The 15,799-nt window shown below is 39.0% G+C and overlaps 1 protein-coding gene across 12 annotated transcripts in view; it reads right to left on the bottom strand.

Annotated features, from left to right (window-relative positions):
- stxbp5l (syntaxin binding protein 5L) overlaps positions 1-6,280 on the bottom strand; it is a 111,778-nt gene extending 105,498 nt beyond the window's left edge. For all 12 annotated transcript variants that reach the window (XM_020638424.2, XM_020638427.2, XM_020638430.2 and 9 more), the window contains exon 1: positions 6,013-6,280. In XM_020638424.2, coding sequence (XP_020494080.1) covers positions 6,013-6,180 — 168 coding nt within the window. In that variant the 5' untranslated portion in view covers positions 6,181-6,280. The remainder of the gene's footprint in view (positions 1-6,012) is intronic.
- Between the last annotated feature and the right edge of the window lie 9,519 nt (positions 6,281-15,799).

Genomic DNA, 15,799 nt, shown 5'->3' with positions numbered 1-15,799 from the left:
AAAAAAAGGAGGATTAGCAGTTAAGGTCTGATTTTCGGCAGATATGGATGTGTCATTATCATGTCATAACTCCATACTGTGTGAAACAGCAATACTTTTGTGGGTACTTTATTTCACCAATTAAATAGCTACATTAAGGACCCAAAGCACAGGCAAGATTTTTGAAGATTAGAAAATTGCTTCATATAGTTATGTAAATATCATCCTGAACAACGAACAAGTGTAAATTTTGATACTTCTTGATACAATTCAAAAACAGGATGTTGTGTACAGGATGTTGCCAACATATAATAATGTTAATCTTAAGTACACCCAGTTGCCTCCGTTAAATTAGAAAAAGTGATTTATATGAAACAAAAAAAATATGTTGATGTAGGCGTCAAACACTGAATGAGGTCTAATTGATCCAAATGATAATAGGAGGGTTAAAAGACAAAAGGTAGAGAAGGTTTGTGAAGCTCTTAAGAGCAAAGTCATCCAAGAAACACACATAAAGGCAGAGGAGAAACCATGTGTCTGTCTGTTGGATTGTTTCCCCTGAACATGTTCAATTTAGCACTCTTATTGATGCACTGAAATGTTTTATCTGCATTGTATTATTGTATTTTTTTTCATTGTATTGCTCATATTTTACCAGAGTACTCACAGAAATGTACAAAAACTGGGAACTGTGTGTAGATATTTCTGAACCCTAGCCAATTGATGGTCAAAAGTTACAGATTGGAATAATAAAATATGCTGGTGAGATTTCTTTAAGCATAAATTGCCTTTCATATGTAGTGAAAACCTATTTTTGTTGTTGTTTTTTCAGCACTGGATATGACATGATTGACTTCCGCACTTTCTCCTTGGAATTGAAAAAAATGGTAGCCATGGAAACACAAGCAATAAAAAAATATGCATTATAGATGAGGCCTTGAAAATTTGCCTTGAGTGGTTATCATTTCAATAGCAAAATACACCGACTGGATGGTCTACTTTACAAGTAAAACAAAAACTAAATTACCTCTCACAAATAGAAGGAAAACGACTGCAGTGGTTGAACAAGCATCTCAAAATTGAAACAGACTGTATAACAGTGAAGTCATGGAAATGTTTGCCAAATGAAAGGCTGTTTGTGAAGCTTTGCTCCATTATATTTCCACAGCATGAGGTGAGCAGGCGGGCTGCTGTCACCTACGGACAGAATGGACGAAGGATTTTGTAAGCCCACACAAAATCAAGAGGTGGCTATTTGTCTTTCTTGAACACACACTTTGGCTATTTAACTAATGTAAAGAGTCAAAACATTCATTCTAACCTCATATTTGGTTATAGATTCTGTTGTTGTTTCATATAAATGTCTTATTAAATATATATTATTTAATAAGACATTTATATAAATATATATATACATTTATATTTATATAAATATATTATTATACTTCTTAAACAAACTGTAACACTTTGTTATGTGATCTTTTGGAGAATTGATACTGCATACTGAAGGCAGACATACACTCTCCACTTCTTAGAAATGTGTTTTTCGTTTCCTCACTTGTATGCAGTGTACTGTTCAACTCTCATCTCCCATTACTTTTCCCTCGCCATCGCTTGTCAGCCTGACATCAACTCCCCCTTAATTGATCCCACACTGAGGCTACTGACAGCAAGTTGACACATGGTAATGTGAGAGTAACTGGAAGCAAACCCACTGAGTCATCATACCAATAGAGAGCACGTGGGCTCTCTGCTGAGGGAGGGAGATGATGTCATATTTTAAAGCCCATTCATCATACTGTCAGAGAACAGAGGTGGGGACATCGCAATCTCCTAACTAAGCGTCAACCTTGAAAAATTCCAAATGAAGCCAAATCTGTTAAATACAAAAACTGCAGTTTGCCAAGTGTCTGCTTGATGCTGGCTCCGAGAGACCCTGAAGTCACATACACACCCCATTCAAAAGGCCAGTATTTACATCAGAAAGATTCAACTCATCTCTTAGCCTGTCGTTAGGTTGACTGAAAGTTAGGTTGAGACACGATTTCTAACATAGCTTCCAAAGTTCCCTTCAGTAACAACTGGGTGACATCACTCAGGGTTGGTACATTAATATTTACACTCTATGCCCCTAACCGCTACAAGTCAAGCACAAACAAACAAAATCTGTTTTCTTTTCAGTACAATATTTACTCATGAAAATATTAATGATTACCCTTAAATCATTTTCTAATGGTTAATACTCTCTTAACATACAGCTGGACATTTTGAAATATACTCACAACCACTGTTTGAAACTGTGCTAACTATTGGACTTTGATCAATCTATTAGCATAATGTGGTCCCTGCTTATATTACACATACTTGAACCATTATTATTGGTACTTTATTAGTCTGTATGAGCTATTATTGTTGTTGTTGTATTTGTTGTTGTTGTTGTTGTTGCTATGTTAATTTGTCTCTTTCCATCTCTTTCTTCTGAAAAACCCTCTTCCAACACAGTCCCTGATTATGGCTGTTCAAGGTCTGCTTCAGCTCAAGGTTTCTGCCGGTTAAAATGATGTTGTGTGCTTGCTATATGTTGCTTGGTGTTTTGCTCATGTTGGACGAATGTTGGGTTGAATGTGTTCTCACCTTTGTATAGGTACATAACCCTCAAATTATGCTCAACCATAATTCCCACAACTTAGAATATATTCATTGTTTAGCTGTGTATGCCAAATCATGATTCAGCATGGTACAACAGAATTATATTTGACTTTGTTCAGTCCCCTAGTTTTTTATGATCATGTTCTTGTATGTTGTATGTTTTTTTTCTTGTTAAAAGCTAACAACAAAAAAAAAATCAAAAAATCCAAATCATCGCTGAATTAGCCCACAAAATCCTCAAAAACAAAACATATTTGTGGCATCCCCGTCAGCCCTAAACAAGTCTGTCCATTCCACCAGCACTCAAAGGGATTTCATCCCATAATAAAGGCAAATTATTTGTTTCCCACTACTGATAATCTCAAGACACTTCTGGCTCTACTCCTTTCCCATTTTATGTCTCTCTTTGTTCGTTTTTTGTCCGGACCAATTCTGTTTTAGGGTTTGACAAGAAAAAACTATACCCTACAACATTAAGCAAATAAGTATTATTATACCATTTCATGTGTTTTAAAAAACTGTTAAAAAATAGAAGAGCTGTCTTTTCCTTAAATGTAAATCTAGAGGAATGTGAAATACGTAAAATCAACCATCATTAAGCCTCCTGCCTTCTGTCTGTTTTACCCTTCAGACCATTACATTTACACAGTCTTTCTAAAACTCTTTCAATCTAAAACAATCTATCTTTCTATCTATTCAAAAACAAGAATTAACGCTTTCTATCTACACTAATCATATCTACTTTAACTACTTCTATTAGAATATTTAAAAGATGTCAAAAAAGATAACTGTATAAAAGATGACTGGAATTATATTTTTTACTTTCTTTTTTATTCCTTTTAAATGTTTTTTTTTTTTTTTTTTACTATTTATTTGTATTATTTTTTGTTTTAAAAAGTAACATAACAGAGTGGAAATATTCAAATCTTCTCAATTCAATCTTTAGTATTAAAAAGTTGTTTGAAATGTAAAGAAAGAAACAGAAGCCTTTAGTATCACAGACTAACCAGTTGATATAACCTAAATCCCGACTCTGAGAAGGCAAATAGCCAAACATACATTGTGACTTTGGAGTGGCACCTGAATCAGATTTCAACGGGGGGCGAGACCACCCCTTGCCACGCCTTTGTACACACCCCTGCCAACCAACCCACGCACACCCTGGGGGTCGTGCCCCACAGTTTGAGAACCACTGCACCAACACAAAAATTACATAGTCAGAGGTACTTCATATGTGGTAAAGAGTTGTACCAGTCAAGAGTCTTTACTTTTATTTAGTTACACAAAATAAATATTAACAGAAAATAACATAACAGAAACAATTGGTTTCTGTATTGTGAGTAGTGTGAAGTGGGATTTTCTATTAATCCAATTCATGTGATGATTATCTCTCTCCCATTCTTTTAAGCCTTTTTGCCTGTCACCTGACTTTGTTCCATTCCCCTTTCTTTTCCTGAGCCAATGTTATTTTATAAAAACTTGTTTCAGAATCTCTTGGGTGTTGGGGCACCCCATGCTTAGTGGTTAAGGCTTGCACCCCATGTACAGAGGCTACAGTCTTCATCACAGTGTCCATGGGTTTGAATCCGCCCTCGACATTGCTTCATGTCATTCCCCACTCTTTCCGTTAACAATTCCTGTCTCTCTTCAGCTGTCTTATCCTGTCTTATCTAATAGATGCAAAAATTCAACAACAAATGAACTTAAAATGGCAAACAATCTCTTGGGTGGCACAGCACTTTTCACTACAAAAATACTGTATAATCAAAACAAAGTTTTTGCATCCTCCCACACTGCAAGATGAGGAAAGAAGTCATGACTAACTTTGAAGAAGCCAAGGTGCCAATCCCTCCCACATATACTACATGTGCCATCAGATTTATGTCCCTGTTTGAAAGACCAATCAATATTTGGGGCACTAAAAATAATTACAGGTCATGTTTTTCCTCTTTGCTGTTATTATACAAGCGCATGTGTTTTTGAATAAACCGACCAGTTTGGGGACATTTTTGTTTGAGTTACATGTTTTTCTTTAAACCTGAACTAAAACTGAACCCAATACATTATATAGAAATGTAAACACACAATGTAAATGGTCCAGTGTAGGTATTAAAGTTCTTAAGATCTTCACATTTAGTTCAGCAGTACAGGTGAAAACAGAGTCCTTGTATGAGAGAGACAATAACCAGGGCGGACTCTTTTTCACACTCATTGCATCACTTCAAATACAGACTTTATTCTGTAACCTGAGCTGCACTGACTGAGATTAGAGAAGTTAATGGCGATAGTGGCCTTTGCATGAGTGGCTTGTTTGATTCAGGTCTTTATTAACAACCGTGCATTAAGCCATAAAGAGAAAAAGCTGTGGGAGAAGGCATTTTGTTCTTATCGAGCATTTTCTACTCTCTCCCTAGTTTCCTGCCTGCCTGCCTGCCTGCCTGCCTGCGTGACTGCCAGCCTGCCGAGGGTGCTCTGCAGCATTCTTTTGAGCTTCTGAATCATACCCCACCCCCTACCACCACCTCCCCCAGAAGCACCACCGCCAGTGTCACTCTGCCCAGACATCTAGAGAAACTAATTTTTTAGAGAGAGAGATTCTCAAAGAAACATCTACAGTATCATCCAAAATTCACGTCTTTAATGAAGGTGAATAAATCCCCCAAAATGCCTAATCCACATTTCTACACACTTTAATCATTCTTCCTATGCTACGTGAAAAGCACATCAGCTAGGACAGTGGCTACTGCAGGGTCCCTCTGCTGGCTTATTGTGCACTCTCTTTTATGCAAGGGAGGGACACCAGTTATATCATCTCCCCTACACCAATCGCGACTACTTGCTGATGCAACCAGGAGGCTGCTATTCATTGACTTCCTTTTGGGTTGTTTGTATCACATGTGTGATAGCTAGGCTACTGCAGCCAATACAACAAGCTGATGACGAGGCGCCTTTTAGCCTATATAGCTGCACTACATAAAGTGGTGGGAGCTGGAGTGTAGCCCTGACAATAACACATTGCATTTGTATCTCACCGTGCACGTTCATCGTATCTAGATGAGCAGCGGTTTACTAATAATCAAGATTTATTGCAGCCACTGCCCTGATAGACCATATCCACAGAGACTTCAAATGCTGCTCTCTGCTGTTGCTTTTTAAATAGCCCCCAGTGTTCAGAAGTGAGGAAACGATGAGCTGTCCATGGTGCTGAACTTTAAAAACAAACAGAATACAGCAGGCCATCGCTCCAAATCCAACTTTCCAGTCTTTTCTCATTATCATTAACAATCACCACAAGCCCAATGTGTGCACATAATGATGATAGAAAGTCAGACTTAAATGTGTAACATGGTGTTACAGGCTGAACAAAGCTCTTTATCTACCCACCTTACAAAGCTGAAAGTTTTCCGACTGCAGAGTCTCTTGGACATCGATTTCTTTAGGAGTTGGCGCCGCTGTGGGAGTCCCGGCCCCGCTGCCGCACGATGGGGACCCGAGAGTCGATGCCGGGGAGGAGGTAGTCAAGCCGTCCAACACTTTACGAAACTTCCTCATTTTCTATCGTGTTTTTCAATAGGCCTATATATTCTTTCCTGGTGAGTGGTTAAGTGAATGAAGACCACTCTCCTTTTTTTGTTTTTTTTCAGTTTATCCAGAGTTCCCGCTGTCCTTTAAGATGCAAGATCCAAATTCGTTCATGGAGCTCACAAGAAGGAAAGAAAAATCGTTTCCTGCAGTAGAGGCAGGGTAAGATGGTCCACTCTCTGTGTCTCTCTCTTAGGTGCAATTGGAAAAGTCATAGAGGCTCCTCATTTTTCCCTTTGCCGTTTTCCACAACAGGCAAAAAAAGTAAGAATGCGTCTTAGCTACTCTGATTTTAGGATTGCAGCCAATGGTGCATATGCAGGTCGCCTTTTTTTATATATCAGGACATGCACAGAAGCCCAGGGAAACTACTCAACTTCCTTTTTTGCTTGGACATCATAACGGAACATCCATAAAATATAACGCCTTAAAATAGCCAGGCGTAAGCGATCAGTGATGCTTAATAGTATCAGTTGTAAGGAAGTAGTCAGAATTAAATTGTGTTTGCAGGTCAATCCACCCTTCCCCACCCCGAGCCACCCCTCACCCCCCCCCCCAAAAAACACTTTCAAAGCACTGTCGTTGCCAGTAGAGGAGAGAAGGAGAGTAAAACACAAGACGCAGAGGCAATGCAGTTAAACCCCGTTGGACTCCACAGTCAGGCCGTAAAACGAGAAAAAGAGATTCAATTGGGAATAAAAAAAGAAGGTGTGGGTTGGCAATACTAGCCGGAGCTTCATCTGTGGTTTGTTGAATCGTTTTTTATCATCCACCTGGGTTTTGGCGTCGCTTCCCTGCAGTCCATATACAGTCGACGGGAGCTGTCCGCGGTGCTGAAAACCCGTAACCAGCAAGTCCCGCCCCCTCCCACCTCTCTGTCTCTCTCTCTCTCTCTCTCTCTCTCTCTTTCCTTCTCTCCTCCTGCCCTCCCTCACCAGTAATTGCGTGAAAGCTTTAAACTGAAGTTACAGAATCAGGAAGGAAAGGGTGCCTGGGAAATTTCAATTAAGGAAAAAATAGCCTAAAACGAAATAAACATTCATTTAATATGAAATAATCCATCAGCGATGTATAGAGCTACAGTAACAAAACACTTTAAAGAAGTCTAAGAGCAGGCTCTTGAAAAAAAAAAATGACTTAGATATCACCCCATATCGTTTATTTTTTTTAGGTTCTTTATCAATGCGGAAGAATACACCTATTCATTTAATCACAGGTTTTCATGTCAATTTAACAAGTCGAGAAAATAGGCTTTATAATATCAAACATTTATAAAAGTGTTTAAGTGCTGTTCTACAGTTGGGGAGATTTAAAATCACATTTAGTTGAGAAGATCATGAAAATCCCTGGCTTGAAAAGCAGTAATTTTCCCCCCAGTATAGTTCTTACTTTAATTGCAGGGAAAGACACAGTTAAATTGTTGTACAGGTGTGATTAACTGCAAACAAGGTCTACATTAAAATGATACCTAAGAGAGTCATCGCACATTAATGCTCTGTTAGAAGTTTTAACCCATGAAACCTCAATATATGTTGAAGCACATCACTGCACTCTTTCTTCCTTCTTTGATCCCAATTAGCACCAGCATAGGCATCGGCTATTCTTCCTGGGGTCCAACACACATACAGTCATGCACACTTATACACACTACAACATAATCAATCAATCAATCCTTATTTGTATAGCACCAATTCATAACAAGTGTTATCTCAAGACGCTTTGCATAAAAGCATACAGGATAATATGCAGGCAGGATTTAACAAACAAAGACAAACAGCAAGACTAGCTCCTCTAGAATCAAAGTCCATAGGGAAGAGAAAGAAAATAAATCCATCTGTGATTTCACAGACATTCTGCAAAAGAACACAAAATCATCGTCTGTGCATTTTCCTTCATACATACAAATCATATAAAACACAGATTCACCTATACCATTTTGATAAACATAAATCATTGTCTGAGTGACCTTATATATAGCTATCCGTCCTATTTACAGACAATAATTCCAAGTAAAGGGAAACTCAATTCATTTCACACTTTGCCTAAAAGGCATGTTTTACTTTTATCCCAAGTTCACCTTATTTTATACTCAATAATGTACTTTACTCACAGACTTATTGTTTATAATGATTGATTACAAACTTGAAGATACTGTTTTATTTTGCGTCATTGGAAGCTGTTGTGGTTAGCAGGGTGAAATTACAACGCTATTTCCTCATATTTTCGACCACTGAAGCTACAGACCAATCACAGATCAGTGGGTGGGAACTCACTCCCAGAATCAAAACTTAATGTCCACCATATTGCTTGGAAGCTATGCTAACAGGTTCTATGGAGAAAGCTGATAATGGAGAAAAAATATAAATATAGCGGCGAGATGGCTGCTGCCGACAGGTCGGTCTTGCTGCCACCGCTAGTTGCCAAGACTGCCACTGGCCCCAGTAGCCGAGAAACAAAACCAGCCTGTTGGCAGCAACCGTCTCGCGGCGATATTGCTGGCCGCCACCAGACATAAGGTCTGCTTGTCGGTGGCGGTGAGGACGAGGAGCCGGGGCCGGCTCGAGCTGGGGCAGACTGGTAGTGTTGGTGCTCTCACTGTTTGCCTATGGACACAGACATTGAGTCTGTTTTCTGCCAGGAATTTCCAAGATGCTAATTCCTTCTGGAAGAAATCTCGGAATCAGTTGAGGAAACGGCCTTATGTGTTGAAGTAAATTTGTCTGTAAACCTGACCTTAGTGGGAGTGGCCTGCGGTGCTGTGCATTCTGGGATTTGGTGTCTTTCATCCACACGAGCCAAAAAGACACTTTCTGCCTTTTCTCGGCCAAGAAGGCACCAACTTCAAAATTTATTTCACATTTCTACTACATATATGACCCAATGTCAATACAGATTCATGTTTCAACGGGTGAAGTATCTCTTTAAGGACCTGTGATTTATAATTGGTAATTAAGTTTTATTTGAACTAACATTAACCTGTTCCTAAGCATTTATCAATGTATTAAAATGTACGTCAATTTTCTTTGATAACATTACAAAGAGTAAGGTCTTTTACTTGCTCTTTAGTAATATTGAATAACGAAGAGGTCTTTTATCTCCTCTTTAGTAATATTGAATAACGAAGAGGTCTTGTATCTCCTCTTTAGTAATATTAAATAACGAAGAGGTCTTTTACCTGCTCTTTAGTAATATTAAATAACAAAGAGGTATTTTACCTGCTCTTTAGTAATATTAAATAACAAAGAGGTCTTTTACCTGCTTCTTGTAAAGCGTCTCGAGATAACATTTGTTATGATTGGCGCTATACAAATCATGATTGATTGATTTTAAGAGAGAAAGATAGGTTAGTTTTGTATTTTGAATTTTTGATGGTGCAAAGGGTTGACCTTTGTTTTTCATGTGGATCACAGACTGGGGGTTTAAATTATTGATGTCTTAACCTCCATGCATGAGTTTAAATGTCCTGGTGTGGCTAAATGCAAACTACTTAAACAGTGATTGGCTGTTTGTTCATAAAGCAAATGATTGCATTCATAAGCATACAATATATTTACATTTTAGCATAGCATTGAAAACTGCTGTAGTGTAATACGTCCACCTATACAATCCCTTTCATTGTTTTGAATGACATCCAACATTGAAGCGGCAGAGAGGAAAAGAAACACAGAGGCCCTTTCCCAAAGCCACAGTTCAGTATGGAGTGCAGATTTTAGAGTAAGGGGTTTCAGTAGACTGAACCCCCGTGGTCATTCAGTGGGCATTTTTGATGAAGGCAAAAAATGTGCTTTTAATAAAATCTTAGGCCAAAACATTTTTGCAAAATTTTTCGATGTGGATATGACTGCTAAAGGTTTTCTTAACTGGACATCCAAATTGCAGCTGTAAATAGAAGAGTGGATCTCTTAGGTACACCAGCATCTGGGCACTTATAGAAAGATCTGAAGACCCTGTTTTAACTGTTTTCTCTCTGTCCTTAGACTCAAAAAGTGAGCTGGTTTCAGAATAATATGCTTTGAATGGTATTTAATGTTACACCTTTCTATTTACAGCTGCAATGTGGTTGTCCAGTCCAGAAAACTTTAAGCAGGCCTCTCCATGTCTACTGAATTTTGTGAAAATGTTTTGGCCTCATACTTGATTAAAAGCACATTTTTTGCCATCATCTGTTTGCCCCCTTCTCTGACTACAGCATTATTTGATCCAGTACTAATATTTTGGTGCATCTGTTTTGTGTGTTATTTTTAACATCCATAAGCAGAACTTCTAAATATCATTCATAGACTGTTTGTTTTCTTTATCTGGGAACTAGGAGTTGTTACATTCGATGTGATGTGTTACGTTGTGATGAATTGATGATATTACAGTAGGTGAGTTAATGCAATGTAGCAATGGGAATCTGATACATTTATCATGTATACACTAGTGTGAAAAGGCAGGTAATTATAGTGAATAAAGTTGCATTTAATGTTTGCCAATATATATATATATATTTGAGGGCAGCAATAAGTAGACAGGGTACTTACTACAGGGAGATTCTATCGCAGACCACCATAGATACCAACACATGAGCACATTGTGATCACTAACACTTTCAATTTACACTGCAAAAGGAAAAGCAGATCTACAAGACACTCAAGCGACCACCACTATCAGACCTACCACACTGCATGTGTGACACACTGTAATGAGTTGTAAAAATGTTTTTATTTGAATTTCTTTGTTTTGTATGGATATTAATACAAACGTATTAGTTCCTCTCCATGACAAAAAACCAGCTCACTTTATGTGATCTCTTACGTAACAACTCATTTCATTAGTCAGCACCCCCAAGCAAAGATAAACCTTTAGTCACTAAAGTTTAGTGGAAGAAAAAGAAAGTCACATTGAGCCCAAGGACATAAAGCCATTTCTTTGTGGTATCCACCAACTCAAGTGATAATATTTGCGTACACACAAAAGGTCACTATCATATCCTCATCTCTTTCTTGTTTCATGACAAAAATATTCAGTTATGTTCGTCAAAATTCTAATTTTTCCACAAACTGTAATACAGTGTTAATTTTCCCATGTATCCACAATGAACATTTCTTTCAAAAAGTTTTGGTTAAAACTACGAACATGTAATGTGGAGGAGGCCTAAACATATAGAGAAAGATTTTGTCAAATGTGTCTGCATCACAGTGGTCTCACATTTAGAATAATGATCGCATTTTTCTTCATTAAGAAGAACAATGAATTACTGACCTGAGCACTGACCACCAGCTGTCTCACATTAACTTCGCACAAGTAATTAAGACAATTGGTCTGAAAAGGTAAACCAATTAAATTACATTCGGGATTAAACTAATGAAAAATCAACAGTACTTCAATAAAAAAACAAACTATAAGTTGATCTTAAAGGCAGCTAGCTGTGATACACGGAAATGTCTGCAACAATGTCATGATAAACCGCTGGGTTATTCTTCAGTCAATATGTGATTGGGTGGAGGATGAAAGCAGTTGACATTGCATAGAAAAAAAACTAAAAGGCAACCCAAATACAGCTAATGGCCAAACAGCAATAGTCCTGAAAGTTCAATGGAGGCCGCCTCATTTTTCGCTTTTGAGTCTAATCAAATTGTTTTGGTGAACCGAATGTGCAATTTGCAGAGACATACCTTTACAATAAATTATGCTCAATCCAGTAGTAGGAGTTTTTAAATTTTTGCTTTTTATGTGACTAAGAAACTAGACTATTTTTTTTTTTGTATGTGTGTTTTTGTATTTAAATTCAATAGTCTAGAGACTGTGATCATGAATAATTAGGAAGCTCTGATAATGCAATATTGATTTATTATGGGTTATTTTGTTGCAAAAAATCAATCATGTTACCCTTTGAGACTAGCAACTAAAAACTCTCATTTCAAAGAACTGTGGCACTGGAGTATACTTTACAACTAGTATACTTTCTCCAATATGAACCATTTCAGTGGATTTGTTCTCCGCTCAATTGGTTAAAAAACAAAGAGTGCTGTAAAGGAAATCATCAAATTCCACTGTGATTATTTATCTTGAATACATTTATGATACATTAACCTCAGTATAAGAAACGTATTGTTTTTCACCCTGGGTCTCAGACAGATTGCAAAGTTAATTTTGATAGCGGCAGGAGAAGCAAATAAGCAATATGGTGCAACAGCACTTAGTTTCTTCGGTCCAAGCTAATAAAAGTCATGAACCAGTTTAAGTCTATGTCTACAGTTATGGAAACATGATCCTCTGCTTTCTTTACAATATAAGCTGTCAACACTGTTTTGCAACACTTTAAGGTAATCTTATTCAATCAACATTACAGCCTAATATGGGGAATGGATCACAAACAATATTTAAAGGTTTCCTAACAGCTTGTGAGAAGGGCTGACAATCACTCTAAAAAATTCTAATCAGTAAGAGTTTCTGACTCTGTCACAGTTCCCCATGGAGAAGGGCATGAACAAAGGTCCTAGAAGGTCATGCTATTGGTCTTAAAGTCAATAGTCTACTCTCAGGGGCTTACTGTGCAAATGCAACTGTAGTTGTTTAATAAATGTCTTCATTGATGTTTTTGATACAGCATACACAGGCATCTATGAGCCTGGTTGGACCTGGTATTAGGAAAGTGGACTGGCTGATCCAATCCCAAGTGGACAACTCTAAACACAACTGTTAGCATCTGGACAGATCACATGACTCCAAATGCATCTCCAGAGGCCACCTGTGATTGGAGCTCAGTTTCCTGCTCTTTCTGCAAATGACCTGTTGGCGCAGTGGTTAGTGTGTGCGTCCCATGTATGGAGGCGTAGTCCTCCAAGCGGGCAGCCTGGGTTTGAATCAAACCCGTGGCTCCTCTCCTGCACGTCATTCTCCGCTCTCTTTCCCTGGTTTCCCACTCTATCCACTGTCCTATCTTTACAATAAAGGCACAAAAAGCCCAAAAATAAATCTTTAAAACAAAATGTGATGCAGACATGAAGTGCATAAAGGGAATAGGTACTTCAGGCTGTCAACGTGTGATACAGCTACACAGTGGGCATGTTGATATCGGGTGTAAACAGGGATTTTGTGTTTTACTTGGGTAGGTAGTAAAAATAGTGAAAATGACACTTATTAAGCTGAATAAGCAATTATTGAGGAAAGACACTAGCAGGTGTAAAAAACGCCTCTAATGTGTGCTAGACACACACAAACACCTCCTCAGAGAACCATGATATCGTTGGCTGGTGAAAGTAATAGAAAAGTGTGGTGACTCATGAACAGGGTGACAGGTTGCTGATTTAAAATTGTCTGTGAAATGCTTTCACAAAAGGTTAAACATTTTCAAATAAGGATGGATTATTTCTCATGTTTACTTTGAAATGCCAACACAGCCAACAGCCGTAGCATCTCATTTCTGATCTGCTTTCAACATACACAACATTCAGTTCCCGTCTTAATTTCTTGAGGATTTTTTTATTTACGTCAGCGCCACGGTTTTGCTCCATTGGACGGCACGCGCCCTGCCCAACTTGGTTATTTAGTGTACCTTGACGCCTGCTTGCAGCGGGCTCTGTAGAAAAAAGACTTGCAGTGTATTTGAAACAAAGCAGAGGGTAGTAGTGCTGCTGGCACACTCAGCAGAAGGACCGCGGCTCTTGCTGTGGAAACAGGAGCATTGACTAGAGTGGCTATGAACGGGTGTGACCTGCAGTGTAAATAAAGTAGAAATAATGCCATATTTCACTCCATGCGTCTGGTTTGTCAACAAGCAGTGGACGGTCGGCAAGACTAGAATCTTCAAGTCAGCAACCATGGCTCTAGTTCTGTGTTACGTTCCCCAAGATGGCAAGGGGATGAGGGGAGTAACAGTAAATTAAAACCCAGGGAAAAGACATAAGAACTAAATATAAGCAAAGTTAAAAGGGATTTATTAACAAACTAAAGCAAAAGGTGCAACACAAAACAAGCTTCTTCTAAAAGAAACACCAAACAAAAGAGAAGCCAATCAAGCTTAAACACTACTCAAAACTAACAATAAGGTCTGGAAAACAATCCTTCCACAGAAGGATCACAGGTTCTTCACATCAAAGCCAAGCACAAAGGTACAAAAAATCACCCACTGGCCACTGCCAGCCTCCTCTCCTCCTCTCCCGCTCTTTCTAGTTTTGCTCCTGATTAGTAATTAGCCACAGGTGTGGCTGGGCACTCTGAGGCTGAGGAGCAACACCTGGGGAGCACACAGAGGAGAGAGAGAAAACACAAACACAAAACTATGGCACGTAACATTCTGCTTCTCAGCCCTGGACTGTAAATAAAAATCTTTTATCTTTATCATTTATCATTTATTACTGTAGGGGGCTTCTGAGTCCCATCAATGGCTGTCACCATGCTGTCTCCCTTAAGCGGCAACCTCCAGTGTGACTAAATGAAGCTGATGGGGATGTGCAAAATGCTGCAGTTTGTCGAGTGTCCCCTTGAAGCTGGCTGCGGAAGTACTGGAAATCACACACCCAGCCAAAAAAAAAAAAAAAACAGTTTTTACAGCAGAAATGAACAAGTGTAAAAGAACGAAATCAGCCTGGTTTGCTTATGTCTTCACGGGCACACACAAAGGGGGCGAATTTATTGATGACGATGTAACGTTCAGCTCCAGCTTTAAGCCTGTGGTTAGGTTGATTGAATGTTTCCAGCATGGCGACAGTCATGGATGGGACTCCAAAGCCCCCTGCAGTAAGAGACGGATGACTTCACTTAGGCTTTGTCCATTAATAATGACAGTCAATGGGAAAAACACAAAGGTAGGGACTAGGAAATAATTCTACAGTAGAGAGTATAAAAAATGTGGCAAGAACTTCGACATAAACAGAAAAAACCCTTAAGACTACACTGAGGAATAATACCATGTAAGAGCAGGAAGTTAACCAAGCCATGACACGCAAAGACCAAGACCTATACGAGAAATCAGAAGTCATGATCATCGGCCCTAAATCCATCATTAAATCCACCAACAATTTCTCCCTCACCATCGATGGCTCCACAGTGCTCCCTTCCCCCCCACATCCGTAACCTTGGTGTCATCTTTGACCACACCCTCTCCTTCGACCTAAACCCAAAACATCCTTTTTCCATCTCAGAAACATCGCCCGCCTCCGCCCATCCCTCTCATTTTCAGCTGCTAAGACCCTCACCCACGGATTCATCGCCTCTAGACTAGACTGCTGCAACAGCCTCCTCCACAGTTCACCATCCAAAACACTCAAGAAGCTTCAACACAATCCAGAACGCCGCTGCTCGTCTTCTCACGCACTCCAACACCCAAGACCACATCACCACTGGCTCCCCATCCCCCAGCGTATCCACTTCAAACTCCTCATCCTCACATACAAAACCCGACATAGCCCGGCTCCCCCCCCCCCTACCTGTCTGAGCTCCTCCACTGGCACACTCTCAAGTCGTCTGACGCAAACCTCCTGCCAGACTGTGGTATCTTTTTCGCTTGTCAAACTCTCTGAATAACACAAAATGGTTGGATAATAATAATAATAACATTGGAAATATTTAATGATATTTGCCTACAACATTATGTAGTCTGACC

Source organism: Labrus bergylta, chromosome 13 (assembly GCF_963930695.1).
Source record: "Labrus bergylta chromosome 13, fLabBer1.1, whole genome shotgun sequence".
In the NCBI taxonomy this organism is placed as follows: Eukaryota; Metazoa; Chordata; class Actinopteri; order Labriformes; family Labridae; genus Labrus; species Labrus bergylta.
The sequence above is the reverse complement of the archived record's forward strand: the minus strand, read 5'-3'. Positions and strand labels throughout refer to the sequence as shown.